At 47.7% G+C, this 23,393-nt stretch overlaps 1 protein-coding gene across 1 annotated transcript in view; it reads right to left on the bottom strand.

Annotated features, from left to right (window-relative positions):
- The window catches only part of ADCY3 (adenylate cyclase 3), an 87,274-nt gene that overhangs the window by 28,072 nt on the left and 35,809 nt on the right, over positions 1–23,393 (bottom strand). Inside the window, exon 2 of the mRNA XM_052649699.1 lies at positions 20,360–20,509. Coding sequence (XP_052505659.1) covers positions 20,360–20,509 — 150 coding nt within the window. The remainder of the gene's footprint in view (positions 1–20,359; positions 20,510–23,393) is intronic.

The following is a 23,393-nucleotide window of genomic DNA, read 5'->3' as shown; positions in this document are numbered from 1 at the left end:
GATGATCTTTTCATTTAAGTTTTCTTCTCCCTTTACCGTTTTTAATTTTTTAAATTAGTTTTTTGTAACATTTTCAAAACTGAATTGAAACTATCACCTCCACATCTTTAAAACTCCTGGCATTTTGAATTCTAACACTCAGCATTCATTATCAGGTGAATTTCTATGATCCACTCCAGACCCCTTCCTATCATCTCTCCTTTTATAAAAAATGACGTGTGTGCAGAGGCCACTTTTCTCAGGACTGTGCCTTTCCAGGCTGGTGGTGCCCGGAAAAGTTCTGGCAAGAGCCTGCTGGACATTTGCCAGAAACTAGACTGTGGGAAAAGGACATTTCCTTACCTTGAAGCTACTTTTAAAATCTGATGGTCTAGACCAAAAGAAGGAATTGAAGTTGGAAGTTGAAGACAGATGTGGAGATAATAATGACTAACTACACAGCAGGCTTTGCTAAAGAGACAAATCATTTTAAAGGTTTAAAAATCTTATTGGAAGGAAGAAGAGTAGCTGAAGGGGGTAGAGCAAAAAGAAAAAAAAAAAAAAATCACTGAGCTGAGGTCAAGCTTCTAAGGCTCCTGTGACCCAGGGCATACACTGCCCCTTTGGCCTTGATTGCTTATCTGTAAAATGGGTTCTCTCTTTCTCTGTTCAAAGTGGAAATCCTTCCAGAAAGAAAACTTCAGAAGACATATAGGATGTATTTATAGAATATCTGGATAGGACATCACAGGACAATTGGTTAATATGGATTTCACTCCATAGTGGTCTGGGAAAATGTACAGAATGAAGTTCAAAGTGGGTAAATGTAATAGCCAACTACAAGAGAATAGAACTGGGGAGTCACAGCGCATCAACACTGGGGGAAAGTCTAGCCATTTGAGACGCTATTAGATCTTAAATGAATCCCCAGCATAAAATGGTGCCTACACAAGTCCCTTGTCCCTTAGGAGATGTTAAGGTCCTGGAAGAGGAGGTGTGGAGCCACTAGGTCCTCCCCCAACAAAGAAACAGATCACCTGGGCCGTGGTCAGCAAGTGACCGTGAGGTGAGGGTGCTGGAGCTGGGGCACCTGAGGGTGGGCAGCGGATGGGATGAGGTGAGGGCGCTGGAGCTGGGGCACCTGAGGGTGGGCGGGGGATGGGATGAGGTGAGGGTGCTGGAGCTGGGGCACCTGAGGGTGGGCAGCGGATGGGATGAGGTGAGGGCGCTGGAGCTGGGGCACCTGAGGGTGGGCGGGGGATGGGATGAGGTGAGGGCACTGGAGATGGGGCACCTGAGGGTGGGCAGGGGATGGGATGAGGTGAGGGCGCTGGAGCTGGGGCACCTGAGGGTGGGTGGGGGATGGGATGAGGTGAGGGCGCTGGAGCTGGGGCACCTGAGGGTGGGTGGGGGATGGGATGAGGTGAGGGCACTGGAGCTGGGGCACCTGAGGGTGGGCAGCGGATGGGATGAGGTGAGGGCGCTGGAGCTGGGGCACCTGAGGGTGGGCGGGGGATGGGATGAGGTGAGGGCGCTGGAGGTGGGGCACCTGAGGGTGGGCGGGGGATGGGATGAGGTGAGGGTGCTGGAGCTGGGGCACCTGAGGGTGGGCAGCGGATGGGATGAGGTGAGGGGGCTGGAGGTGGGGTACCTGAGGGTGGGCGGGGGATGGGATGAGGTGAGGGTGCTGGAGCTGGGGCACCTGAGGGTGGGCAGCGGATGGGATGAGGTGAGGGCGCTGGAGCTGGGGCACCTGAGGGTGGGCGGGGGATGGGATGAGGTGAGGGTGCTGGAGCTGGGGCACCTGAGGGTGGGCGGGGGATGGGATGAGGTGAGGGTGCTGGAGCTGGGGCACCTGAGGGTGGGCGGGGGATGGGATGAGGTGAGGGTGCTGGAGCTGGGGCACCTGAGGGTGGGCGGGGGATGGGATGAGGTGAGGGTGCTGGAGGTGGGGCACCTGAGGGTGGGCGGGGGATGGGGATGAGGACTGGGAATCAGCCCAGGAAAGGGAGGGTCCTGCAGCCTCACAGAGAATTCAAGTCCAAGGAAAGCTGTTGTGTAGAAAAGGGATGCACTTGCTCTGAAGGCCCCACAAGGGAAGACTGCAGAGAATAGACTATTGCTTCCAACGGAGGCAGAATGTTCTAAAAGTCAAAGGAGTTCAAATAAAGAATGTGCTGCCCCGAGAGGTGGTGATCTCTCATCCTCAGATGCCATGTGAGAAGGCTGCAGGAGGGGGCGACCACCAATGGAGGACTGGCCAGCAGATGGGGATTCAGGGGCCCAGAGGCTGTGATGTGGTTCCACATGGAGAAAGAAGGCGGGCAAAGAGCCTCCCGAAGCCCCTGTCCAGCCCTCAAGCTTTGATGCTCATCCTGAAAATATACAGCAACGAAAGGCAAGGCCTTGACCCTCTGGGCAAAGAACCAAACGAGGTCCAGAAAGAGAGAGGAAAGTCTCTGGTAGGCCTTATGAGTAGAGCTGAAGACTGACCTTGTGAGTAGAGGAGAAGGACCCAGGCCCACTCCAGGGCGGGGGCTGGGTGAGCAGCCTCAGGTGGGGTGGTCCCTGGGAGAAGAGAGCGCAGTGACCCCGGCAGGATGACTGGCCTCCTGAGCTGTGGTCTCCTCATCTGTAAGTGGTCACGTGCTGAGCTGCTCAGATGAGCCCTGGACAGAGCACTGTGAGCCCGGCCTCAGCCAGGCTTGGGGAAGGGACAGACCAAGCCCCCTTCTCCTTAGTGGGGACTCAGGCCAGGTCTCACCTTCCTGCTGCCCTGGGATTGAGACAGAGGAGGGGGCCAGCACTGCTCCCAAGGGCCCCGAGTGGTTACAGCTGATACTCTGATGAGGCAGATTCAAGAGTTAATTACAGCAGCGTAGCCACCAGGGACTGGGCTAAATGAGCTTGGCTGAGGAGAAGCTAACATCCTCGTGGAAGGGACAGGGGAGGAAGACAGATTAACTGTGGTGAGACCAACAGTGCCCAGGTGGTTGGCGTGCGCACACGCGTATGTACAGGGTCTGTATGAAGTAAGCATGTTAATTCTGCTTATCTAGTTAAAGGATGTGTGTATTCTTACGTGTTCACACACACACGCACACACACACACACATGCCACTACAATGGGCTGGGAGAAGACCCATAGCAGTCTGCAAACATGTCTGTTCTGGTCCTCATTAATCCACATTCTTGGAGTTTCCAGGCCACTTAGAAGCCAAAAGGTCACTGGGCCCCAGCAGGTGCCCATCTTGGTCTGACTACCTGAGCAGAGGAGGCAGAAGGAGAAGGAAATGCCGAGTAGGAACCTGGCCTGTTAGCCCGGGGAGGTCAGGGCCCAAATAGCCCCTGACCTGACAAGAGGACACAGGACCACATCGTGTAATCTGGACAGTCTGCCATTTGAGTGTGAACAGACAGCCACCATTTAGACCCAGGGGGCCCACGTGCGCTGCCTCATCCCAAGGACAAGGTCATGATTGAGGTCACTCAAAGAATAGTTACTGGTCACCTAGGCGGACCCCTGAGCTACATGCTGTGAAGGTCAATGGTGAACAGTATTCCCAGGAACTCAGGGGAGCAAGGCCATCAAGTTCCATGCCAACTGGCTGGTCTCACAGGGCAAGAGTGCTTTGCTGTCTTCAGGCAAAAGCTGGGAGAGTTCAGAGGACAGAGAGGCTGCGTAACTCAAAACCCAGCATATCTTTAAACAAGACCTTCTGGGGCGAGACAGGCTCCAAGCCAACAGCCCAGGATCTCCCAGAAAGACAGACTCCACACCCAACATCAGAGTTGAGAGAACAGCCGAGAAACCACACAGACCGAGGGTCGGGCCCCATCCCTACTCTGCTAGAGGGGAGAGCTGGTGCGGAGCAGGTGGGGCCGACAGTCACCTCCCTGGGTGCCTGTGGAGTCCCGAGAGACAGGCTACTATGGGCCAAGGTAACCAGCATCTCAGGAGACAGCACTTTGGGCCCAAAGATAGCCACCTGCGTGGTATCTGGAGCCCTCACCGGACAGCCTGGCACAAAGCAGGTGCCCCTAAGAGGTCTGGTGAGTTAATGAGCTGCCCACCAGGAGCCACGGCTCAAGGGGCAAGGCATCACCCTCCAGAACAGCACTTTCTGCACTCATGGAAATGTTTGGTAATCTCTGCTGTCCAACGCGTAGCCACAAGCCAGCCACACGGAGCTCCCGAGCACATGGCATGTGGCTACTGCAATGGAGGAAGTGATTTCTAATTTAAAATTTTAAAATAATTTTAATTTAAACAGTCCCAATGACTGTACACCCCTAAAATGCTACAGCAGCAATTAAGTCCAGCTCACATACCAACTCTGAGGGACAGAGAGCAGCTGCCCAGAGCACTGTGTTGAGAAGGATGCTGAGGTCACATCTGTGATCAGTGGAGAAGAGTGCTAAGATGCCTGCTGTGGAAGCACAGACCATCTGCTTTCATCTTGGACCCAGAGCAAACTCACCACCTCCAGGCTAAAATCCTTAGAGCCATCTCTGACTGAGCCATCACTCTCCCATATCCCAGTCTACCCTCCAGCACCCTGCCTTCAAAACATATCCAGAATCTTCTGTTCTCCTCATCACTCCATCCTGGTCTGGGCCATTATCCTCTCTCACCAAAATTACTGCAAAGTTTCTAACTGGTCCCCCTGCTTCTACTGCTGTGTCCTCTCCACCAGCAGCCAAACTGATACATTTAAATCCTCCAAAGCAGGGTCCTCCTTAAGGGAAAAGCCAAGGTCTAACAGACCCCGTTACCTCTCTGCCGCACCTCCCTGCTCTCATCCCCTCACCTCTGCTCCTCCTGCACTGACTGCCTTGACGTTCTATAAACATACCTCAGGGCCTTTGCACTTACTGCTCATTTCTCTCATCACTGCATGGCTCACACCCACACTGCCTTCAGGTCTCTGCTCAAATCTCATCTTATTAGAAAGCCTTCTCTGGCCCATGACATTAAGCAGCAATCTAGACTCTGTTCTGTTCACAGCTGCTGAAAGTATTTGTGGGATGAATCCTATCTTTGAGACAGTCTGATAATCTTATCCTGTTCCCATTTCATAGACAAAGAAACGGGGGCTCAAAGGGCAGAAGTAACTGGCTCGAGGTCATGCCTCAGGTAAGCGCCCTGGCTCAGATGTGAATGCAAGTCTCACTCTGACCCCATGCTGGCAGACCTTTCCATTTGCCAAGGCAGTCAGAAATAACAAGTTTTTACATATGTCTACATTTTTAAGTGCTGGAAAGTCGTGAAGCTCTGGGCAGGTCAAAGAAAACAGAAACCAACAGAGCGGATGTCTGGGACCACTCGCCTGACCCTTCTAGTTAGTAACTCTCCCAAATAGATAGCCTCACCAGGGTGGAGACAGGAGGGCCTCTTCCCCAGAAGGGTTTGGTTATGATTAAACAATTCAGTAAAAACTGAGCCTACAACCTGGCACAAGAAATTGTTTAAAAACAAAAACAAAGCACAACTACCCCAATTACTAAACAAAACTTCATCCTTCTAGCCAGATAAAGGTGGGGATGCACCATAACCCTGACCACGCTGGATGCAGACTGTGGACTCCATGGCTGTGTGCAGAGGATAACACTGCTGGGCTATGTGGCCAGGGCTCACGACCTTCCAGAGCCTGGCAGGGACCCAGCTCAGGGGGCTGCCCACCAGCAGCACGGGCAGTGCCACCAGTGCCCATTCCCGTCCCCCCACCGGCAGGGGCCCTCCATGGCCTTAGAACAACCTTTCCTCTGAGGGCTCCTTACTTGCATCATCTAACACACATTTATTTTGCCAAATCCTGGAATGTTAGAATGAAGACCATGCTGTGAAATCCAAGAGGTGAGAGCTGGAACGGAGATGCACTAATTCTTACTTCACGCCATGGGAAATTCACCTTCTGGCTTTTCTCAAACCAAGAAGCCTTCAAGGCTAAACTAAAAACACACTCGCGAGTGGTTCTGTGAAGCAGTTAAGGCAGCAGGGATCTCCGGAGGCTGATGTCAGGGGGTTTCCTCTGTGGTTCCCGTCAAGTAGGTGATGGGTTTGCCCCACCTACATCAGCTGCTTATATAACAGGACTCATCATGTAAAGAGAGAGAGGCAGCGCTGCAGCAGGCAGCAGGCGCATCCTCCTCCTCTGTCCCGCCCCCCACTGGCTCCTCGGAGGCAGGTCCCCAGTCCCAACCTCACTGTTGCCAGGACAACAGCGGGCACTCTGAGGCTGACACTGGAAGCCAACCCCTAGGCTGGGAGGCAGCGAGCATCTCACCTCTATGTCACTCTCACTCCCCTCTCCCCACCGACCGAGGCTGAGATCACTCTGGGCCGTATTCTCACAGCTAAAGGTCTTGAAGGGAACAGGGAGGCCGGCTTGGGCAGAGACATTCAGAAACAGACAGGAGATGGAGCTTTTGAAATGGCATAATTTGGAGTCCCAAGCCCCTCTTGCCTGAGAAGTCTGACTCTCATGCTAAGTGGGTAAGGCTCCCCTTGGAGACCTGCTCAAGGACAGAAGGTCATCCACCCCAGCAAAGACTCCTGCACGAAGAAGAAAGGCCATCCCTGGTCACAGGTGACCTGGGCTTTGGACTGAAGTAGGAGGAGAGGCAGAAAGAAGCACCTGTTGTCTGCACAACCCTCTAGAAGCTGAGTGGGACCCCCCCAGTGCCCACCCACACTGAATTCCCCAAGACACCATGGAGCAAGGAGATCTGGCCCTGACCCTCACTGGGGATGGGTGATGATGACTGCTTTTCTGACCCTGGGCTCCCCTGCAGCTTCCTCCTCCAGGAGCGTGGGGACCAAGGGCAGTTCTCCCCCAGTGAGGACCCCAGTTAGGGTGGCTCACTAACCGAACGTGATCTGAAGGGAAGTGCAGGCCTGCCTGACCCATCCTCTCTGCACCCTCCCCCACAGGCTCCTCCAACCACTCCCCATCCCTGGGAAGTGATTCTGAGGATGTGATTCCGAAAGGTTCATAATTCTGCAGTCCGTACTTGGTGACAGGTGTGCTGGGTGGATTTCCTGGATGCCTGCAGTTGCCAGGTGGCAGCTGGGGCGCTTAGCAACCCTCAAGGTCCCCAACTAAACCCTGGAGCTATGGTCACATGAGAATAAAGAAAAACAACTCCACCCTGTGGTCCCACTGGATGGCCTAAAGTGTCAGATATGTGCTCAGCAATGCAACGAGAGGGCCTCACCTGCCAGGGCCATGCTCGCTCTTAGAGCCTCAAACCCATGAGGCCCCACTCTCCCGGCAAAGGAGGAGACAAGCCGAGTCACTGGAACCCAAGACCCCGTCCCATCTCCTCATCACCCAGGGGCTCCTTTGTCTCAACACAGCCTTTTTCACCTCAACAAAAAGGAAAAAGAAAAAAAATCCCAGTAAACTTGAAAGCCTGTTCTAGCCGAGAGCCCAATTTTAAAATTGTATTTTTTTAAAAAATTATTTTTTAAAAGAAACCCCTGGATTATGGGAAGTTTTTTTCTACTTCTCTGTATCTTCAAAATATATCCAACAACAATAATATTAGTGGTAGACAGTTCAGGGCCCACTATTTCTGTTCAGTTCAGTTGCTAAGTTGTGTCGACTCTTTGTGACTCCATGGAATTCAGCATGCCAGGCTTCCCTGTCCATCACCAACTCCCAGAGCCTACTCAAATTCATGTCCATCACCTCAGTGATGCCATCCAACCATCTCATCCTCTGTCATCCACTTCTTCTCCTGCCTTCAATCTTTCCCAGCATCAGGATCTTTTCCAATGAGTCGATTCTTCACATCAGGTAGCCAAAGTATTAGAGCTTCAGCTTTAGCATCAGTCCTTCCAACGAACATTCAGGACTGATTTAGGATTGACTGGTTGGATCTCCTTGTAGTCCAAGGGACTCTCAGGAGTCTTCTCCAACACCACAGTTCAAAAGCATCAATTCTTTGGCGCTTAGCTTTCTTTATAGGCCAACTCTCACATCCATACATGACCTCTGGAAAAACCATAGCTTTAACCAGACGGACCTTTGTTGATAAAGTAATGTCTCTGCTTTTTAATATGCTGTCTAGGTTGGTCATAGCTTTTCTTCCAAGGAGCAAGCATCTTTTAATTTCATGGCTTAGCACTGTGCTAAATAAACCCTTTACATTTAGCTTCCATAATAAGCATATGAGACAGCAAAAACTTGAATATCTGGTTCTAAACTGCTACATCTGAGAATAAGCTGTGACTTTTATAAGGGTTAACACTTGCAAAACACAGAAGGAGGAAAAAAGACTTGAAGGAATATGCCTTTATCAGTATTTTTTCTTTGGACTTGTCTGTTTTGATCAAATATTGTACAATGTATACCGAAAAAGAAAAGAAACTCTTCCAACCTGTGTTCACCTAGCTATGACTTGACTCAAATAAGAAAACAGTGGGCAACAGCTCACAGGATGCTACCACTGCCTTGGGGCCTGTTCCCTGCAGCTGGGGTTTCCAAACAGACATCTGTGGGGGGAGCTGCAGGAGTTCCAAAACAAAGAAGTCTTTTCTAGATAAACAAGGAAACCTTAAGTGCCTAAGTCCATTCTCATGCACTGCTGAGAAGAGCGTAAATTGTTTGAACTTCTGTGAGACAATTTGGTAATATTTATCAACATTAAATATGTCAGTATGTCAGCAAATTTGGAAAACTCGGCAGTGGCCACAGGACTGGAAAAGGTCAGTTTTCATTCCAGTCCCAAAGAAGGGCAATGCCAAAGAATGTTCAAACTACTGCACAACTGCACTCATTTCACATGCTAACAAGATAATGCTCAAAATCCTTCACACCAGGCTTCAGTAGTACAAGAACTTCCAGATATACAAGCTGCATTTTAAAAAGGCAGAGAAACCAGAGATCAAATTGCCAACATGCCTTGAATGATACAGAGAAAGCAAGGGAATGCCAGCAAAATATCTACTTCTGCTTCACTGATTACGTTAAAGCCTTTGTGTGGATCACAGCAAACGGTGAAAAATTCTTCAAGAGATGGGAATACCAGACCACCTTATCTATCTCCTAAGAAACCTGTATGTGGGTCAAGAAGCAACAGTTAGAACTGGACATGGAACAATGGACTGGTTCAAAATTGGGAAAGGAGTACATCAAGGCTGTATATTGTCACCCTGCTCATTTAATTTATATACAGAGTACATCAATGTGAAATGCTAGGCTGGATGAATCACAAGCTGGGATCAAGATGGCCGGAAGAAATATCAACAACCTCAGATGTGCAGATGATACCACTCTAACGGCAAAAAGTGAAGAGGAAGTAAAGAGCCTCTTGATGAAAGGGAAAGGAGAGTGAAAAAGTTTATTTAAAACTCAACATTCAAAAAACTAAGATCCTCACATCCTGTCCTATCACTTAACGGCAAACAGAAGAGTGAAAAGTGGTAACAGTGATAGATCTTAGTTTCTTGGGCTCCAAAATCACTGTGGACAGTGACTGAAGCCATGAAGTTAAGAGACGCTTACTCCTTGGAAGAAAAGCTATGACAAACCTAGACAGCATATGAAGAATCAGAGATATCACTTTGCCAACAGAGGTCCATATAGTCAAAGTCATGTTTTTCCAGTAGTCATGTACGGATGTGAGAGTTGGATCGTAGAGAAGGCTGAGCACCTAAGAATTGATGCTTTCAAACTGTGCTGCTGGAGAAAACTCTTGAGAGTCCCTTGGACTGCAAGGAGATCAAACCAGTCAATCCTAAAGAAAAGTCCTGAATATTCACTGGAAGGACTGAAGCTGAAGCTCCAATCCTTTGGCTACCTGATGCAAAGAGCCAACTCATTGGAAAAGATGCTGGTGCTGGGAAACACTGAGGGCAGGAGAAGGGGGTGACAAGATGAGATGCTTGGATAGCATCACTGACTCAATGGACATGAGTTTGAGCAAGCTCTTGGAGATAATGAAGGGAACAGGGAAGCCTGGTGTACTGCAGTCCATAGGGTCTCAAAGAGTTGGACAGGACTTCGTGAGTGAACAACAACAACAAATCAACATTAAAAATGCACGTGCCTGGTTCCTCAGAATGTTAAATACAGAACTACCATATAACCCAGCGATTCCACTTGTATTTATGCCCCAAACGCTTGGAAAGCTGCGACTCAAAGAGATACTTACACACCAACAATGCATGGAGGCGTCATTCACAAGAGCTGAAAGGTGGATCCCATCAACAGATAAATGGATATATATATATACACTGGAATATTATTCAACCTTAAAAAGGAATGAAATTCTGATACATGCTACAACACGGATGAACCCTGAAGACATTATTCTAAGTGAAATAAACTAGTTACCAAAGGACAAGTATTGTAGGATTCTACTTATATGAGGGGGCTTCACAGTGGCTCAGTGGTAAAGAAACCATCTGCAATGCAGAAGATGTGGGCTCAATCCCTGGGTTGGGAAGATCCCCTGGAGAAGGAAATGGTAACTCATTCCAGTACTCTTGCCTGGGAAATCCCATGGACAGAGGAGCCTGGTGGGTTGCAGTCCATGGGGTCACAAAAGAGTCAGACGTGACTTAGTGACTAAATAACAACAGTAATGTGTATAAGGTACCGAGAACAGTCAAATCATAAAGACAGAAAGTAGAATAGTGATTTCCAGGGGTCAGGGAACGGGAGGATGAAAATTTAATATTTACTGGGTGTAGAATTTCTGTGTGGAATAATGAAAAAGCTCTAGAGATGAAGAGTGGTGATGGCTGTACAACACTGAGAATGTACTTAATGTCACTGAACTATAAACTTCAAAACGTTTAAGATGGTAAATTCTACCTTATGTATATTTTATCACAGTAAATATACATATATATATACATGTTCACACGTATATGTATACACATATAATTTAAAAAATGCACTGATCAAGCAATTCCACTTCTAGGTTTTTAGCTTTCAGATATATTTATACATATATAATTGCTAAGTCGTTTCAGTCATGTCCGACTCTGTGCGACCCCATAGGCTGCAGCCCACCAGGCTCCCCCGTCCCTGGGATTCTCCAGGCAAGAACACTGGAGTGGGTTGCCATTTCCTTCTCCAGTGCATGAAAGAGAAAAGTGAAAGCAAAGTCGCTCAGTCGTGTCTGACCCTCAGTGACCCCATGGACTGCAGCCTTCTAGGCTCCTCCGTCCATGGGATTTTCTAGGCAAGAGTACTGGAGTGGGGAGCCATTGCCTTCTCCGATTTATACATATATAATATGGCATCCCTATGAAGATATCTATTATAGTAATGTTTGCAGTAGCATAGAACTGGAAATAACCTAAATGTCTACTTACAGGAGCCCTTTTAAATAAATGATGTTACCTCTACACAATGGAATTCAACACAGTCACAAAAAGGAAGAGGCAATGCAATATGGACTTGGAACCCTCTCTAAGGGACTGGGTGAATAGAGAGTGCAGAAGAGTGAACATACCATTTGTGTGTGAAAAGTCTATATAGGCACACCTCAGAGATATTGTGGGTTCAGTTCTGGAACACTGCAATAACGTGAATATTGCCATAAAGTGAGTAAATGGATTTTTTGGTTTCTCAGTGCATATAAAAGTTCAGTTCAGTTCAGTTGCTCAGTCGTGTCCGACTCTTTGCGATCCCATGAATTGCAGCACTCCAGGCCTCCCTGTCCATCAGCAACTCCCAGAGTTCATTCCAACTCACGTCCATCAAGTCGGTGATGCCATCCAGCCATCTCATCCTCTGTCGTCCCCCTCTCCTCCTGCCCCCAATCCCTCTCAGCATCAGAGTCTTTTCCAATGAGTCAACTCTTTGCATGAGGTGGCCAAAGTACTGGAGTTTCAGCTTTAGCATCATTCCTTCCAAAGAACACCCAGGGCTGATCTCCCCTAGAATGGACTAGTTGGCTCTCCTTGCAGTCCAAGGGACTCTCAGGAGTCTTCTCCAACACCACAGTTCAAAAGCATCTATTCTTCCGTGCTCAGCTTTCTTCACAGTCCAACTCTCACATCCATACATGACCACTGGAAAAACCATAGCCGTGGCTAGATGGACCTTTGTTGGCAAAGTAATATCTCTGCTTTTGAATATGCTATCTAGGTTAGTCATAATTTTCCTTCCAAGGAATAAGCCTCTTTTAATTTCATGGCTGCAATCACCATCTGCAGTGATTTTGGAGCCCCAAAAAATAAAGTCAGCCACTGTTTCCACTGTTTCCCCATCTATTTCCCATGAAGTGATGGGACCAGATGCCATGATCTTCGTTTTCTGAATGTTGAGCTTTAGGCCAACTTTTTCACTCTCTTCTTTCACTTTCATCAAGAGGCTCTTTAGTTCCTCTTCACTTTCTGCCATAAGGGTGGTGTCATCTGCATATCTGAGGTTATTGATATTTCTCCTGGCAATCTTGATTCCATCTTGTGCTTCTCCCAGCCCAGCGTTTCTCATGATGCATATAAGCTAAATAAGCAGGGTGATAATATACAGACTTGACGTACTCCTTTTCCTATTTGGAACCAGTCTGTTGTTCCATGTCCAGTTCTAACTATTGCTTCCTGACATGCATATAGGTTTCTCAAGAGGCAGGTCAGGTGGTCTGGTATTCCCATCTCTTTCAGGATTTTCCACAGTTTACTGTGATCCACATATAAAAGTTATGTTCACATTATACTGGAGTCTATCAAGTGAACAACAGCATATCAAAAAATACTTCATTGCTAAAAGTTTTTAACCGTCACCTGACCCTTCAACAAGTCATGATCTTTTTGCTGGTGAGGGCCTTACCTTGATGTTGACGGCTGCTAACTGATCAGGGTGGTAGCTGCTGAAGTTTCGGGTGACTGAGGCAATTTCTTAAAATAAGACAATGAAGTCTGCAGCATCAGCTGACTCTTTCATAAATGGTTTCCCCATAGCATGTAAAACTTTCAGAACTGGAGTCAATCCTCTCAAACTGGGCTTCTGTTTTATCAACTAAATTTACGTAATATTCTATTAATAAAGTCTTTGATGCCATTTCAACAATCTTCACAGCATCTTCACCAGGAGTAGAATCTTCTTTGCTCATTCATAGAAAGCCATACTTCATCTGTTAGTTTCATCAGAAATCAGTCACATCTTCAGCCTCCAGTTCTAATTCTGTCTCTCTCGCTATTTCTACTACGTCTGCATTATTTCCTCCACTGAAGTCTTGAACCCCTCAGTCATTCATGAAGGTTAGAATCAGCTTCTGTTAATGTTGATATCTTGACTTCTTCCCATGAATCACAAATGTTCATAATAGCATTCCTAAACTAGGGAATCCTTTCCAGAAAGTTTTCAATTTACTTTGCCCAGCTCTATCAGAGGGATCACTCCCTATGGCAGCTATAGCCTTACAAAATGTATTTCTTAAATAACGAGACCTGTAAGTTGAAATTACTACTTGATCCATGGGCAGAAGGATGGATGTTATGTGGGCAGGTATGAAAAAAACATAATCTTGTACTTCTTCATCAGAGCTCTTGGGTGACCAGGTGCATTGTTAATGAGCAATAATATTTTAAAAGGCATCTTTTTTCTAAGCATTAGGTCTAGACAGAGGGCTTCAAATATTCAGTAAAAATATGCTGTAAACAGACGTGCTGCTGTCCAGGCTTTGTTGTCTTCATAGGAAGAGGTGACATAGCATAATTCTTAAGGGCCCTAGGATGTTCAGAATGGTAAGTAAGCATTGGTTTCAACTCCCAAGTCACCAACTGCATCAGCCCCTATCAAGAGAGGCAGCTCATTCTTTGATGCTTTGGAGTCAGGCATTGACTTCTCCTGTCAAGCTATGAAAGTCCTGGATGACATCTTCTAATAGGAAGCTATTTCATCTACATTGAAAACCTACAGTTTAGTGTAGCCACCTTCATTAATGATCTCAGCTAGAACTTCCGGATAACTTGCTGAAGTTTCTACAGCAGCACTTGCTGTTTCACTTTCCATTTTTATGTTATGGAGATGGCCTCTTCCTTAGACCTCAGAAACCAACCTCTGCTGGCTTCAAACTTTTCTTCTGCAGCTTCCTCACCTCTCTCAGCCTTCATAGAACTGTTGAGAGTGAGGGCCTTGCTCTGGATTAGGCTTTCATTTCAGGGAGGGTTGTGGCTGGTTTCATCTTCTATCCATATCACCAAAACTCTCCATATCAGCTATAAGGCTGTTCTGCTTTCTCAGGAACTTTTCCTTTGCATTCACAACTTGGCTAACTAGTGCAGGAGGCCTAGTTTCTGGCCTGTCTTGGCTTCTGACATGCCTTCCTCACTGCTGCTGCTGCTGCTAAGTCGCTTCAGTCGTGTCCGACTCTGTGTGACCCCATAGATGGCAGCCCACCAGGCTCCCCCTCCCTGGGATTCTCCAAGCAAGAACACTGGAGTGGGTTGCCATTTCCTTCTCCAATGCATGAAAGTAAAAACTGAAAGTGAAGTCGCTTAGTCGTGTCCAACTCTTAGCGACGCCATGGACTGCAGCCTACCAGGCTTCTCTGTACATGGGATTTTCCAGGCAAGAGTACTGGAGTGGGGTGTCATTGCCTTCTCTGCCTTCTCACTAAGCTTAATCATTTCTAGCTTTTGATTTAAAGTGAGAGTCATGTGAGTTTTCCTTTCACTTGAACACTCAGAGGCCCTGTAGGGGTACTGACTGGTCTAATTTCAATATTGTTGAGTCTCAGAAAATAGGAAGGTCCGAGGAGAGGGAGAGAGATAGGGGAATGGCCAGTCAGTGGAACAGTCAGAATAAATATTATTTATTAAATTTGCCATATCAGATGGGCGCAGTTCATGCTGCTCCCCAAATAAATACAATAGTGAACGCAAAAACCCCTGATCACAGATCACCACCGCAAATCTAAAATTAATGAAGAAGTTTGAAATATTGTGAGAGTTACCAAAATGTGACCCAGACACATGAGATGAGCAAATGCTATTGGGGAAAAAAAATGGTGCCGGCGGACTTGCTTGGTGCAGGGTTGCCACAGTCTTTCTTTTCCTTTCTTTTTGGACACACCACAGCTTGTGGGATCTTAGTTCCCCACCCAGGGATTGAACCTAGGCCCTCTGGTCCGGAAAAGATCCCGATGCTGGGAAAGATTGACGGAAGGAGGAGAGGGGAGCAACAGAGGATGAGATGGTTGGATGGCATCACCAACTTGAAGGACATGAATTGGAGCAAACTCCAGGAGAAGTGAAGGACAGAGAAGCCTGGCGTGTTGCAGTCCATGGGGTTGCACAGAGTAGAATGTGACTGAGCAACTGAACAATAACACTTCAATAAATAAATAACAACAGGAGCAACAGTGCGTCTTACGGCTGGCATTACAATGGAAGCCCAAGGACAAGGGAAAGACTCCTTCAAAGGGAAGAAAGTAAGAATCTGGCAACCTAAAATTCTTTATCTGATTAAAAAGTGGCTTTCAAAATTGAAATAAAAATAAACTCTTCTAGCAATTAAAAATGGGGAAGAATTTAGTGCCAACAGACCTACATGAAAAGCAGTATTACAAGGAGTTCCTCAAGAAGGTGGAAGCACAGCAATGAAGAAGTGGAGTATAACCGATGATAAAGTATGGGCAAACACAGGTAATGACTATTAACTGTAAAAAAATGATAATTGTGTAAGACTGTTCTGTGGGGTTAAAATATATGTCGAATTAAAATGCATCACAATTGAATCACTATGTGGTACACCCGAAACTGAGAAGACATTGTAAATCAACCACATCCCGATTGTTTAAAAGCCTGAAATAAATAAATAATAATACACATTACAGTGGCTAGAAAATGCGGGGGAGGGGGAATTAAGTGTTGTGCGGTCTTTCATTGTGACCAAAGAGGCACAAATACTTTGGGGTAGATGCAAATGAGTCATAATTGACATTTATTGATCTTATTTCATTTTTGAAAGGCATTTTGATACATACACATGCTAGGTCAAAAATCAAGTTCCAACAAATTTCACAAGGCTAAAATCATACGCTTCAGTTCAGTCACTCAGTCATGTCTGACTCGTTGAGACCCCATGAACAGCAGCATGCCAGGCCTCCCTGCCCATCACCAACTGCAGGAATCTACCCAAACCCATGTCCATTGAGTCAGTGATGCCATCCAACCATCTCATCCTCTGCCGTTCTCCTTCTCTTCCTGCCCTCAATCTTTCCCAGCATCAGGGTCTTTCCAAATGAGTCAGCTCTTTGCCTCAGGTGGCCAAAGTCATATAGAGCATGTTCTTTGACCACAGTCAAATTAACCTATAAATCAACAATAAAATGATAATTTTTAGGAACTTCCCTGGGGGCACAATGATTAAGACTGTGTACTCCCAATGCAGGGGGCATCAGTTTGGTCCCTGGTTGGGGAATTAAGATCCCTCAGGCCACATGGTGTGGCAAAAAAAAAAACCAAACAACTTTTAAACAGTCCCCAGATATTTGGAAATTAATTAATGTACTCCTAATGGCTTAAAGCTCAACATTCAGAAAACAAAGATCATGGCATCCGGTCCCATCACTTCATGGAAAATAGATGGGGAAACAGTGGAAACAGTGGCTGACTATTTTGGGGGGCTCCAAAATCACTGCAGATGGTGACTGCAGCCATGAAATTGAAAGACGCTTACTCCTTGGAAGGAAAGTTATGACCAACCTAGATAGCATATTCAAAAGCAGAGACATTAGTTTGCCAACAAAGGTCCATCTAAGTCAAGGCTATGGTTTTTCCAGTGGTCAGGTATGGATGTGAGAGTTGGACTGTGAAGAAGGCTGAGCGCTGAAGAATTAATGCTTTTGAACTGTGGTGTTGGAGAAGACTCTTGAGAGTCCCTTGGACTGCAAGGAGATCCACCAGTCCATCCTAAAGGAGATTGGTCCTGGGTGTTCATTGGAAGGACTAATGCTAAAGCTGAAACTCCAATACTTTGGCCACCTCATGTGAAGAGTTGACTCACTGGAAAAGACTGATGCTGGGAGGGATTGGGGGCAGGAGGAGAAGGGGACGACAGAGGATGAGATGGCTGGATGGCATCACTGACTCAATGCAGACATGTTTGGGTGGACTCTGAGAGTTGGTGATGGACAGGGAGGCCTGGCATGCTGTGGTTCATGGGGTCGCAAAGAGTCGGACACGACTGAGCAACTGAACTGACTGAAACAGTTCATGGATCAAAAGCACCTCAATGGATTTAGAAAATATGAATTTTAGAATTTAGAAAACTGAACTAATTGACAACAGAAATATGACATATTGAAACTTGTGGGATAAAGCTAAAACAACATAATGAGGGAAATCTATGGCAAAAGTACATGTTTTAGAAAAGAAATGCTGAAAATTAGCTATATATATTCCATTTCAAGAAGATAAAAAAATAACACCAAATTAATCCCAAAGAAAACAGAAGAAAATAACAAAGTTAGAAGTATAAATTAATGAATTACAGAAATGTACAAAAAACCGAAAAGGTGTTTCATTGAAAAGGCTAAAACGTGAATTAACCTTAGTAAGACAGATTAAGAAAAAGTTTAAAAATAGAAAGCACAAATTACCAATATCAGTAATGAAAAAAGACACACAAATCCCATAGACAATGATACATAGAGATAAAATACAACACACGTATAGTAACAATTTGAAAACTTAGATGAAATGGATAAGTTCTTGAAAAAACAAAAACTTTCCAAAACCCACACAAAAGGAAATATAGATCCTTACTTTTTAGAGGAACCAATCTACTCATAAAGAAAAACTCCAGACCCAACAGGGCTTCACAATTGAATTCTTCTAAACATTAAAAGAGTAACCTAAAAGAGGGAAGATTTCTCCAGTTAATAAGTTGGCATAACTATGATACCCAAACCTGTCAAGGACACAGAAAGAAAGTTAAAATGGAAAGCGGGTCTCATGTACATAGTCACAAAAGTCCTAAAGAAAAACACAAGCAAATGTTAACTCACAGGTGGCAGAACTCCAGTGCTTTTCTTGTCCTCCAAGGGATTGACACAGATTATCCCATTTTACCCGCAAATGTATTATCATCTACACTTCACATATAGGGAAACTGAGGGCCAAAGACAGAAAGAACTAGCCCAAGGGCACATTCAGGCTCAAGTCCACTTGATGGACATTTACAGGCACCTGCTGCACCGCAGCAAGGCCTGGGGGGGTGTCCCTCCTCTCCCTTCGCCTCCCTGAGCCTCTCATTCCAGGGCCAGTGTCTGCCCTGCTGCTGCCACATGGCCTGAGCAGACAGCCAGGCACCCTCTGGCTACTCCATAGCGTCCAGGAGGCCTGGAGCACACAGGGGTGGTTCTCTCTGCCAGGCCCCAGGCTCCCTGCACTGACCCTGCCAGGAGCGAGCATACGGCCCAGGCATTAGAAAGCAGGCCTAGTGGCCTGACCATCACTGCTCCCCGCTTTCCAAGTTACAAAGCACTTATGTCTGTGTTTCTCATTTGACCCTCAGAGAACCCTCAGCAAGATGATGGTCATCAACATCTCCACTCTGGAGTAGCAATACTCCCACTTTGAAGATGAGGAAAGTGAGGCTCTACAGGGTAGATAACTTGTCCAAATCATCCACACATAGAATAACGGACCCAGGGTGAGACACAGGGCCTTTCTCACCACCCCAGAAGGCCCCCCCCCACAAGCACCGTGGAACGTGATTGAAGATGTCCTGGATTATACACTATGAGACTGACAAGATCAACACAGATGAGTGTGCTCAAAACTGCACACACCATATAAAAAAGAACCCTCCAGTCCAGCTGAGTAGTTACACACACATTTTTTTTTTTTAATGTAGAGAACACAGAGGGATGCCTCCACAGTACGAGAGATCAAATACAAACAAGAACCAGGACAGTATAGAAGGTAGGAAGTAAAGAATGCCTTTGAAGGGGCTCAATAAAGCCAGCAAAGCAGGATTCTTTAAATACGTTCCAGCCGCAGCAGCTCCTTGGCAATGACAGGACACAGGGCCGAGGAGAAGGGGACAGGTGTGATGGCTCCTTGTCACCATCGAAGGCAGGATGGTTCCCCTTCTAAAGCCTGTCTTCTGAAGGAGATGAGTCCAAGGCTTGGCTCAGAAGCTTCTAGATCTCATTGGTAAACAGAGAGAGAAGGAATGCCCCAGGACAGAGGAAGCCAGGACACACCAGCTAAATGCGTCAGTGTGTGCCTTCAAACAGCATTGTCTGGAGAATGTGAGGTTCTCCAATGGAACCCCCCGAAACTACTGCCCTGCCCACCTGGGTGGCAGGGTCCAGGAAAATAGCAGTTTCAGTGAACCTGCTGAGCCCGGAGCAAACAGCACCACCTGAACACAAAGTGACATGGTTCCCAGAGCAAAGAGGCATATATTTTCAACCTACTGAGTTCGTTTATTCAGGGGAAGTCAGCCTTTGGAGAAAAGGAAACTGGTGGATGAGATTTCTGAAGACCTTCAAAAAGCATCTGAGACGAGTCCAGACCAAAAACTGACTGAGTCCCATGAGAGCAGGGAGCTTCTGCGGTGGATGAGGCTGGAGTGAAGCCAGTAAACACAGCGTGGGCACAGCAGGCACTTCTCTCAATGGAGAAATGTAAACAGTGGGCTCCCCAGGGGCTGGGCTGGCTTTACCGTGTCCACAAATGACTTCGCAGGAGAAGGCAGTGGGGAGCTTGCCCTGAGTGCCAAGGAAACAGTGCCCATGGAAGGAGGGAGGAGGGGATGACAGACTTCACCCGAAAGGACCCTGAGGCCAGGGAATGTGTCTTCCACCCGCACCCCACTGCAGGGAGCCCTGGGCACACAGTAGGTGGGTAGCATGAATCTGCACAAGAGGGAGTGGCAGAGGGATGAGTGATGCCGCCCAAGCAACTGTGGTGCTGGGGAAGACTCTTCAGAGTCCTACGGACTGCAAGGAGATCAAACCAGTCACTCCTAAAGGAAATCAGTCCTCAGCATGCATTGGAAGGACTGATGCCGAAGCTCCAATACTTTGGCCACCTGATGCAGAAAGCCAACTCACTGGAAAAGACCCTGATGGCGGGAAAGACTGAAGGCAGGAGGGGGAGGGGGTGACAGAGGATGAGACAGTTGGATCATATCACTGACTCAGTGGACATGAGTTTGAACAAACTACAGGAGACAGTGAAGGACAGGAAAGCCTGGTGGGCTGTAGTCCATGGGGTCACAGAGAGCTGGACACGACTGAGCAACTGCACAATAACAACTCTAGAAAAGAGAATTCAAACTCCAAGCCCCACAGAGCCCTGGAGACCCAGAAGCAACTGGGCTCACTCCCTTCCGACAGGCCCCAAACTGGGGTCCCAGGCTGGTGCTGCCCCAAGGCCTTCCCCGGAGAGCCTGACCTGCTGCTGGCTCTGCTCCTCCAGGTTCATCTTCACCTCCAGAGACTGGCGGGCCTCCAGGAAGGCCTTGCGGTGCTTGCGGTCTGCCATGTAGTAGGACATGATGCCCACGGCGATGGCGCACAGGTAGAGGAAGACGTTGGCCAGAATCTGCATGCCAAGGAGGAGGAGAGGAAAGGACAATGGTCAGGGCCCACCTTCAGGAGAGGGAGGGGACCAAAATCCACCCCCAAGTTGCCCAGGGTCCAGGGAGGTGTCCAGCAGAGTCTCCGGCCTTGAGCAGGGATTCAGATCCCTGGAGTAGACCCTGCCCCCCACCATGGATGCCTGAAGCTATTCAAGGGTGTGGCTCCAGGCCTGGAAGGCTGGCAGGAGGACCAATGTTCTCCCGTCCTCCTTTACATGGTAGCCAAGCTGGCCCATCCCGCCCACTGCGAGGCCTGAGTGGTCCCTCCATTACTCATCCATTCACCCACTCACTCATTCAACGACCACTTACCCTTACTTCATAGGTGCATTTAGGCACTGTGCTGAATAGCTGGGGAGGAAAGTTAAAGAAAGCTACTGGCCAGGCGTGTATAATCCTAACAGCTACAGGTCATAGGGAATGTCACAGGAGACCAGAAGAGGTCCTAGGCTGATTCCATTGTCACAATGCTACCTAACATGTGAATCACAGGTTACAGACCTCTAGGATTCACGTGCATCCTTTGAGCCGACTCACCTGCCACCTGGTGAGAGGGCGGCCAGCACCAACATCCAGGTCTCACAAGGAACTAAAGCTACAGGAAGCAGAAGAAGGGGTTTGGGATCTAATGTCGGTCCAGTGAGCTCAGTATATTGGCACCAAGGGCTTCTTTGGGCATCAAGAGGCTGTTTCCCCAGCCCTGGCACCCTGCAGGCTGCCCTAGGTGTCCCTGGTCCCTAGCTCCCAGAAGCTGCCAGAGGTAACTTTGACTGTGGACCTGACATCCAAACCACATTTCTGGGTGCTGGCTGCTGCCAGCTCCAATCTCTGACCCAACTTGGCCCCATTTGGGGCTGTACCAGGTTCTAATTTCATACTGTTCGTGGGGTTCACAAGGCAAGAATAATATTTTTTCCAGTAGTCATGTATGGATGTGAGAGCTGGACCATAAAGAAGGCTGACCACTGAAGAACTGATGCTTTCTTGTGGTTTAGAGAAGACTCTTGAGAGTCCTCTGGACAGCAAGGAAATCAAACCAGTCAATCCTAAAGGAAATCAACCCTGAGTACTCATTGGAAGGGCTGATGCTAAAGGTGAAGTTCCAATACTCTGGCCACCTGGTGCAAAGAGCTAACTCATTGGAAAAGACCCTGATGCTGGGAAACACTGAAGGCAGGAGGAGAAGGGAGCAACAGAGAATGAGATGGTTGGATGGCATCACTAACTCAATGGACATGAGACTGAACAAACTTCAGGAGATAGCGAAGGACAGGGAACCTGGCGTCCTGCAGTCCACGGGGTCGCGAAGAGTCGGTCACGACTCAGCGACTGAACAACAACAAAGGTTCTAGTTCCCCCCACTTCTCTCAGTGGCTGTGAATCCACCACTGGCTGTGAGTCTTCTCCAACAAGGTCTGTTCCCAGGCCTGGTACCTCTTACTCCCCTGAGGCTGCCCCAGGTTCCCTGCCTTGATTCTCTGAGGGCCTGTCAGAGGTGGACAGACCTCTCCTCTCAAGGGTGTGGTTTTGGGAGCGGAAGGTGGAAATTGAGAGGTGGGAAGGGAGACAGAAGTTCTTAGTTTCTGGCCCCAGGGGAAGAAAAGATCAGTCCAGTGGAACACAATAAATTCTGAGGTAGGTGAAAAATGCAGGGAAGTCCATTTTAGATTTTTGAGCAAGAAGGTTTTAGATAATAAGGCAAGTTCATTGTAACATTAATTTTCTGAGTATCCTTGGTTATGCTGTATCCCTTCTGTTTTAATGTTTCATCAGGGCTGCTGGTTGATACTAACTAGGAGAAACTAACGCCCAGAAAGAAGCTTCCTAAAGAGCTTGTACTTGGCTACCAGTCTGAGCCTGGAGGTGTAGGGGGACACTCAAGAAAGGCCCACTTAGTAATGAATTAATTAGGAGGTGAGACGTACAATAACAGAGGTGTGCTTGGTGCTGGTAATCAAGTCACTGGGTGATAATTTCATAAGCTTCTTAGACAGTTGGTTCTGGCAATTAACAATAGCCCGATCTTGGGCCTGAGCAGCTCTGATGGCCTACACCACTTGTGGGACAAGCAGGTGGGATATCAAAGTCCTTTGGGACATCTTCTGCACCTTCTTCTGGACCATGACAGCCCATTCCCATGATCAATCAGTATCATTATGGCCTCAGGCCACTTTATTAAACACCTGATGATCAAAAAAGCTGCCAATTCATAATGTATGTTCAGTGAGTCAAAGCAAATCAGACAGATCACTGGGTCTCAAAGCCAGTCTACTTTGAGGTCCGGGAAACTCCACCAGCCCAGAGGCCCCATGGGGCCTTAGAAATCTGTGTGCCCTCAGGTTCATGGCTAGGAAACTAGACTGTCAAGGTCAGGCTGCTCCCCATGTATACTCATGGAACAGCGGCACCCCATCAAAGCCCACGGGAGGGCAGTCCAGATACAGTAGCCACCAGGCTGAGAGTCTCGGGACTGACAGAGCTCAGGGTCCTGGAGGGTAAGGGAGGGGCCACACATCTGGACCCAACGCCTGCCAGTGTCAGCAACTGAACCAGGGGCTCCAGACAAGGTGGGATAACCTGGGGCCACCGGCCTGTGTCTGCCCTGGCCACAGCCAGCCTGGGCTGTCACACGGCTGGGGACAGAGCTCCACACTCAGGGGTCTTCTGACCACTCATAAGGATGGAAGAGGTGGGCTGTGTAAAAGGTACCATGCTGAGATGCTTGCTCCTTGGAAGAAAAGCTATGACAAACCTAGACAGCATATTAAAAAGCAGAGCCATTACTTTACTGACAAAGGTCCATATAGTCAAAGTTATGGTTTTTCAAGTAGTCATGTATGGATGTGA

Source organism: Budorcas taxicolor, chromosome 11, assembly GCF_023091745.1.
Source record: "Budorcas taxicolor isolate Tak-1 chromosome 11, Takin1.1, whole genome shotgun sequence".
Taxonomy (NCBI): domain Eukaryota; kingdom Metazoa; phylum Chordata; class Mammalia; order Artiodactyla; family Bovidae; genus Budorcas; species Budorcas taxicolor.
The sequence above is the reverse complement of the archived record's forward strand: the minus strand, read 5'-3'. Positions and strand labels throughout refer to the sequence as shown.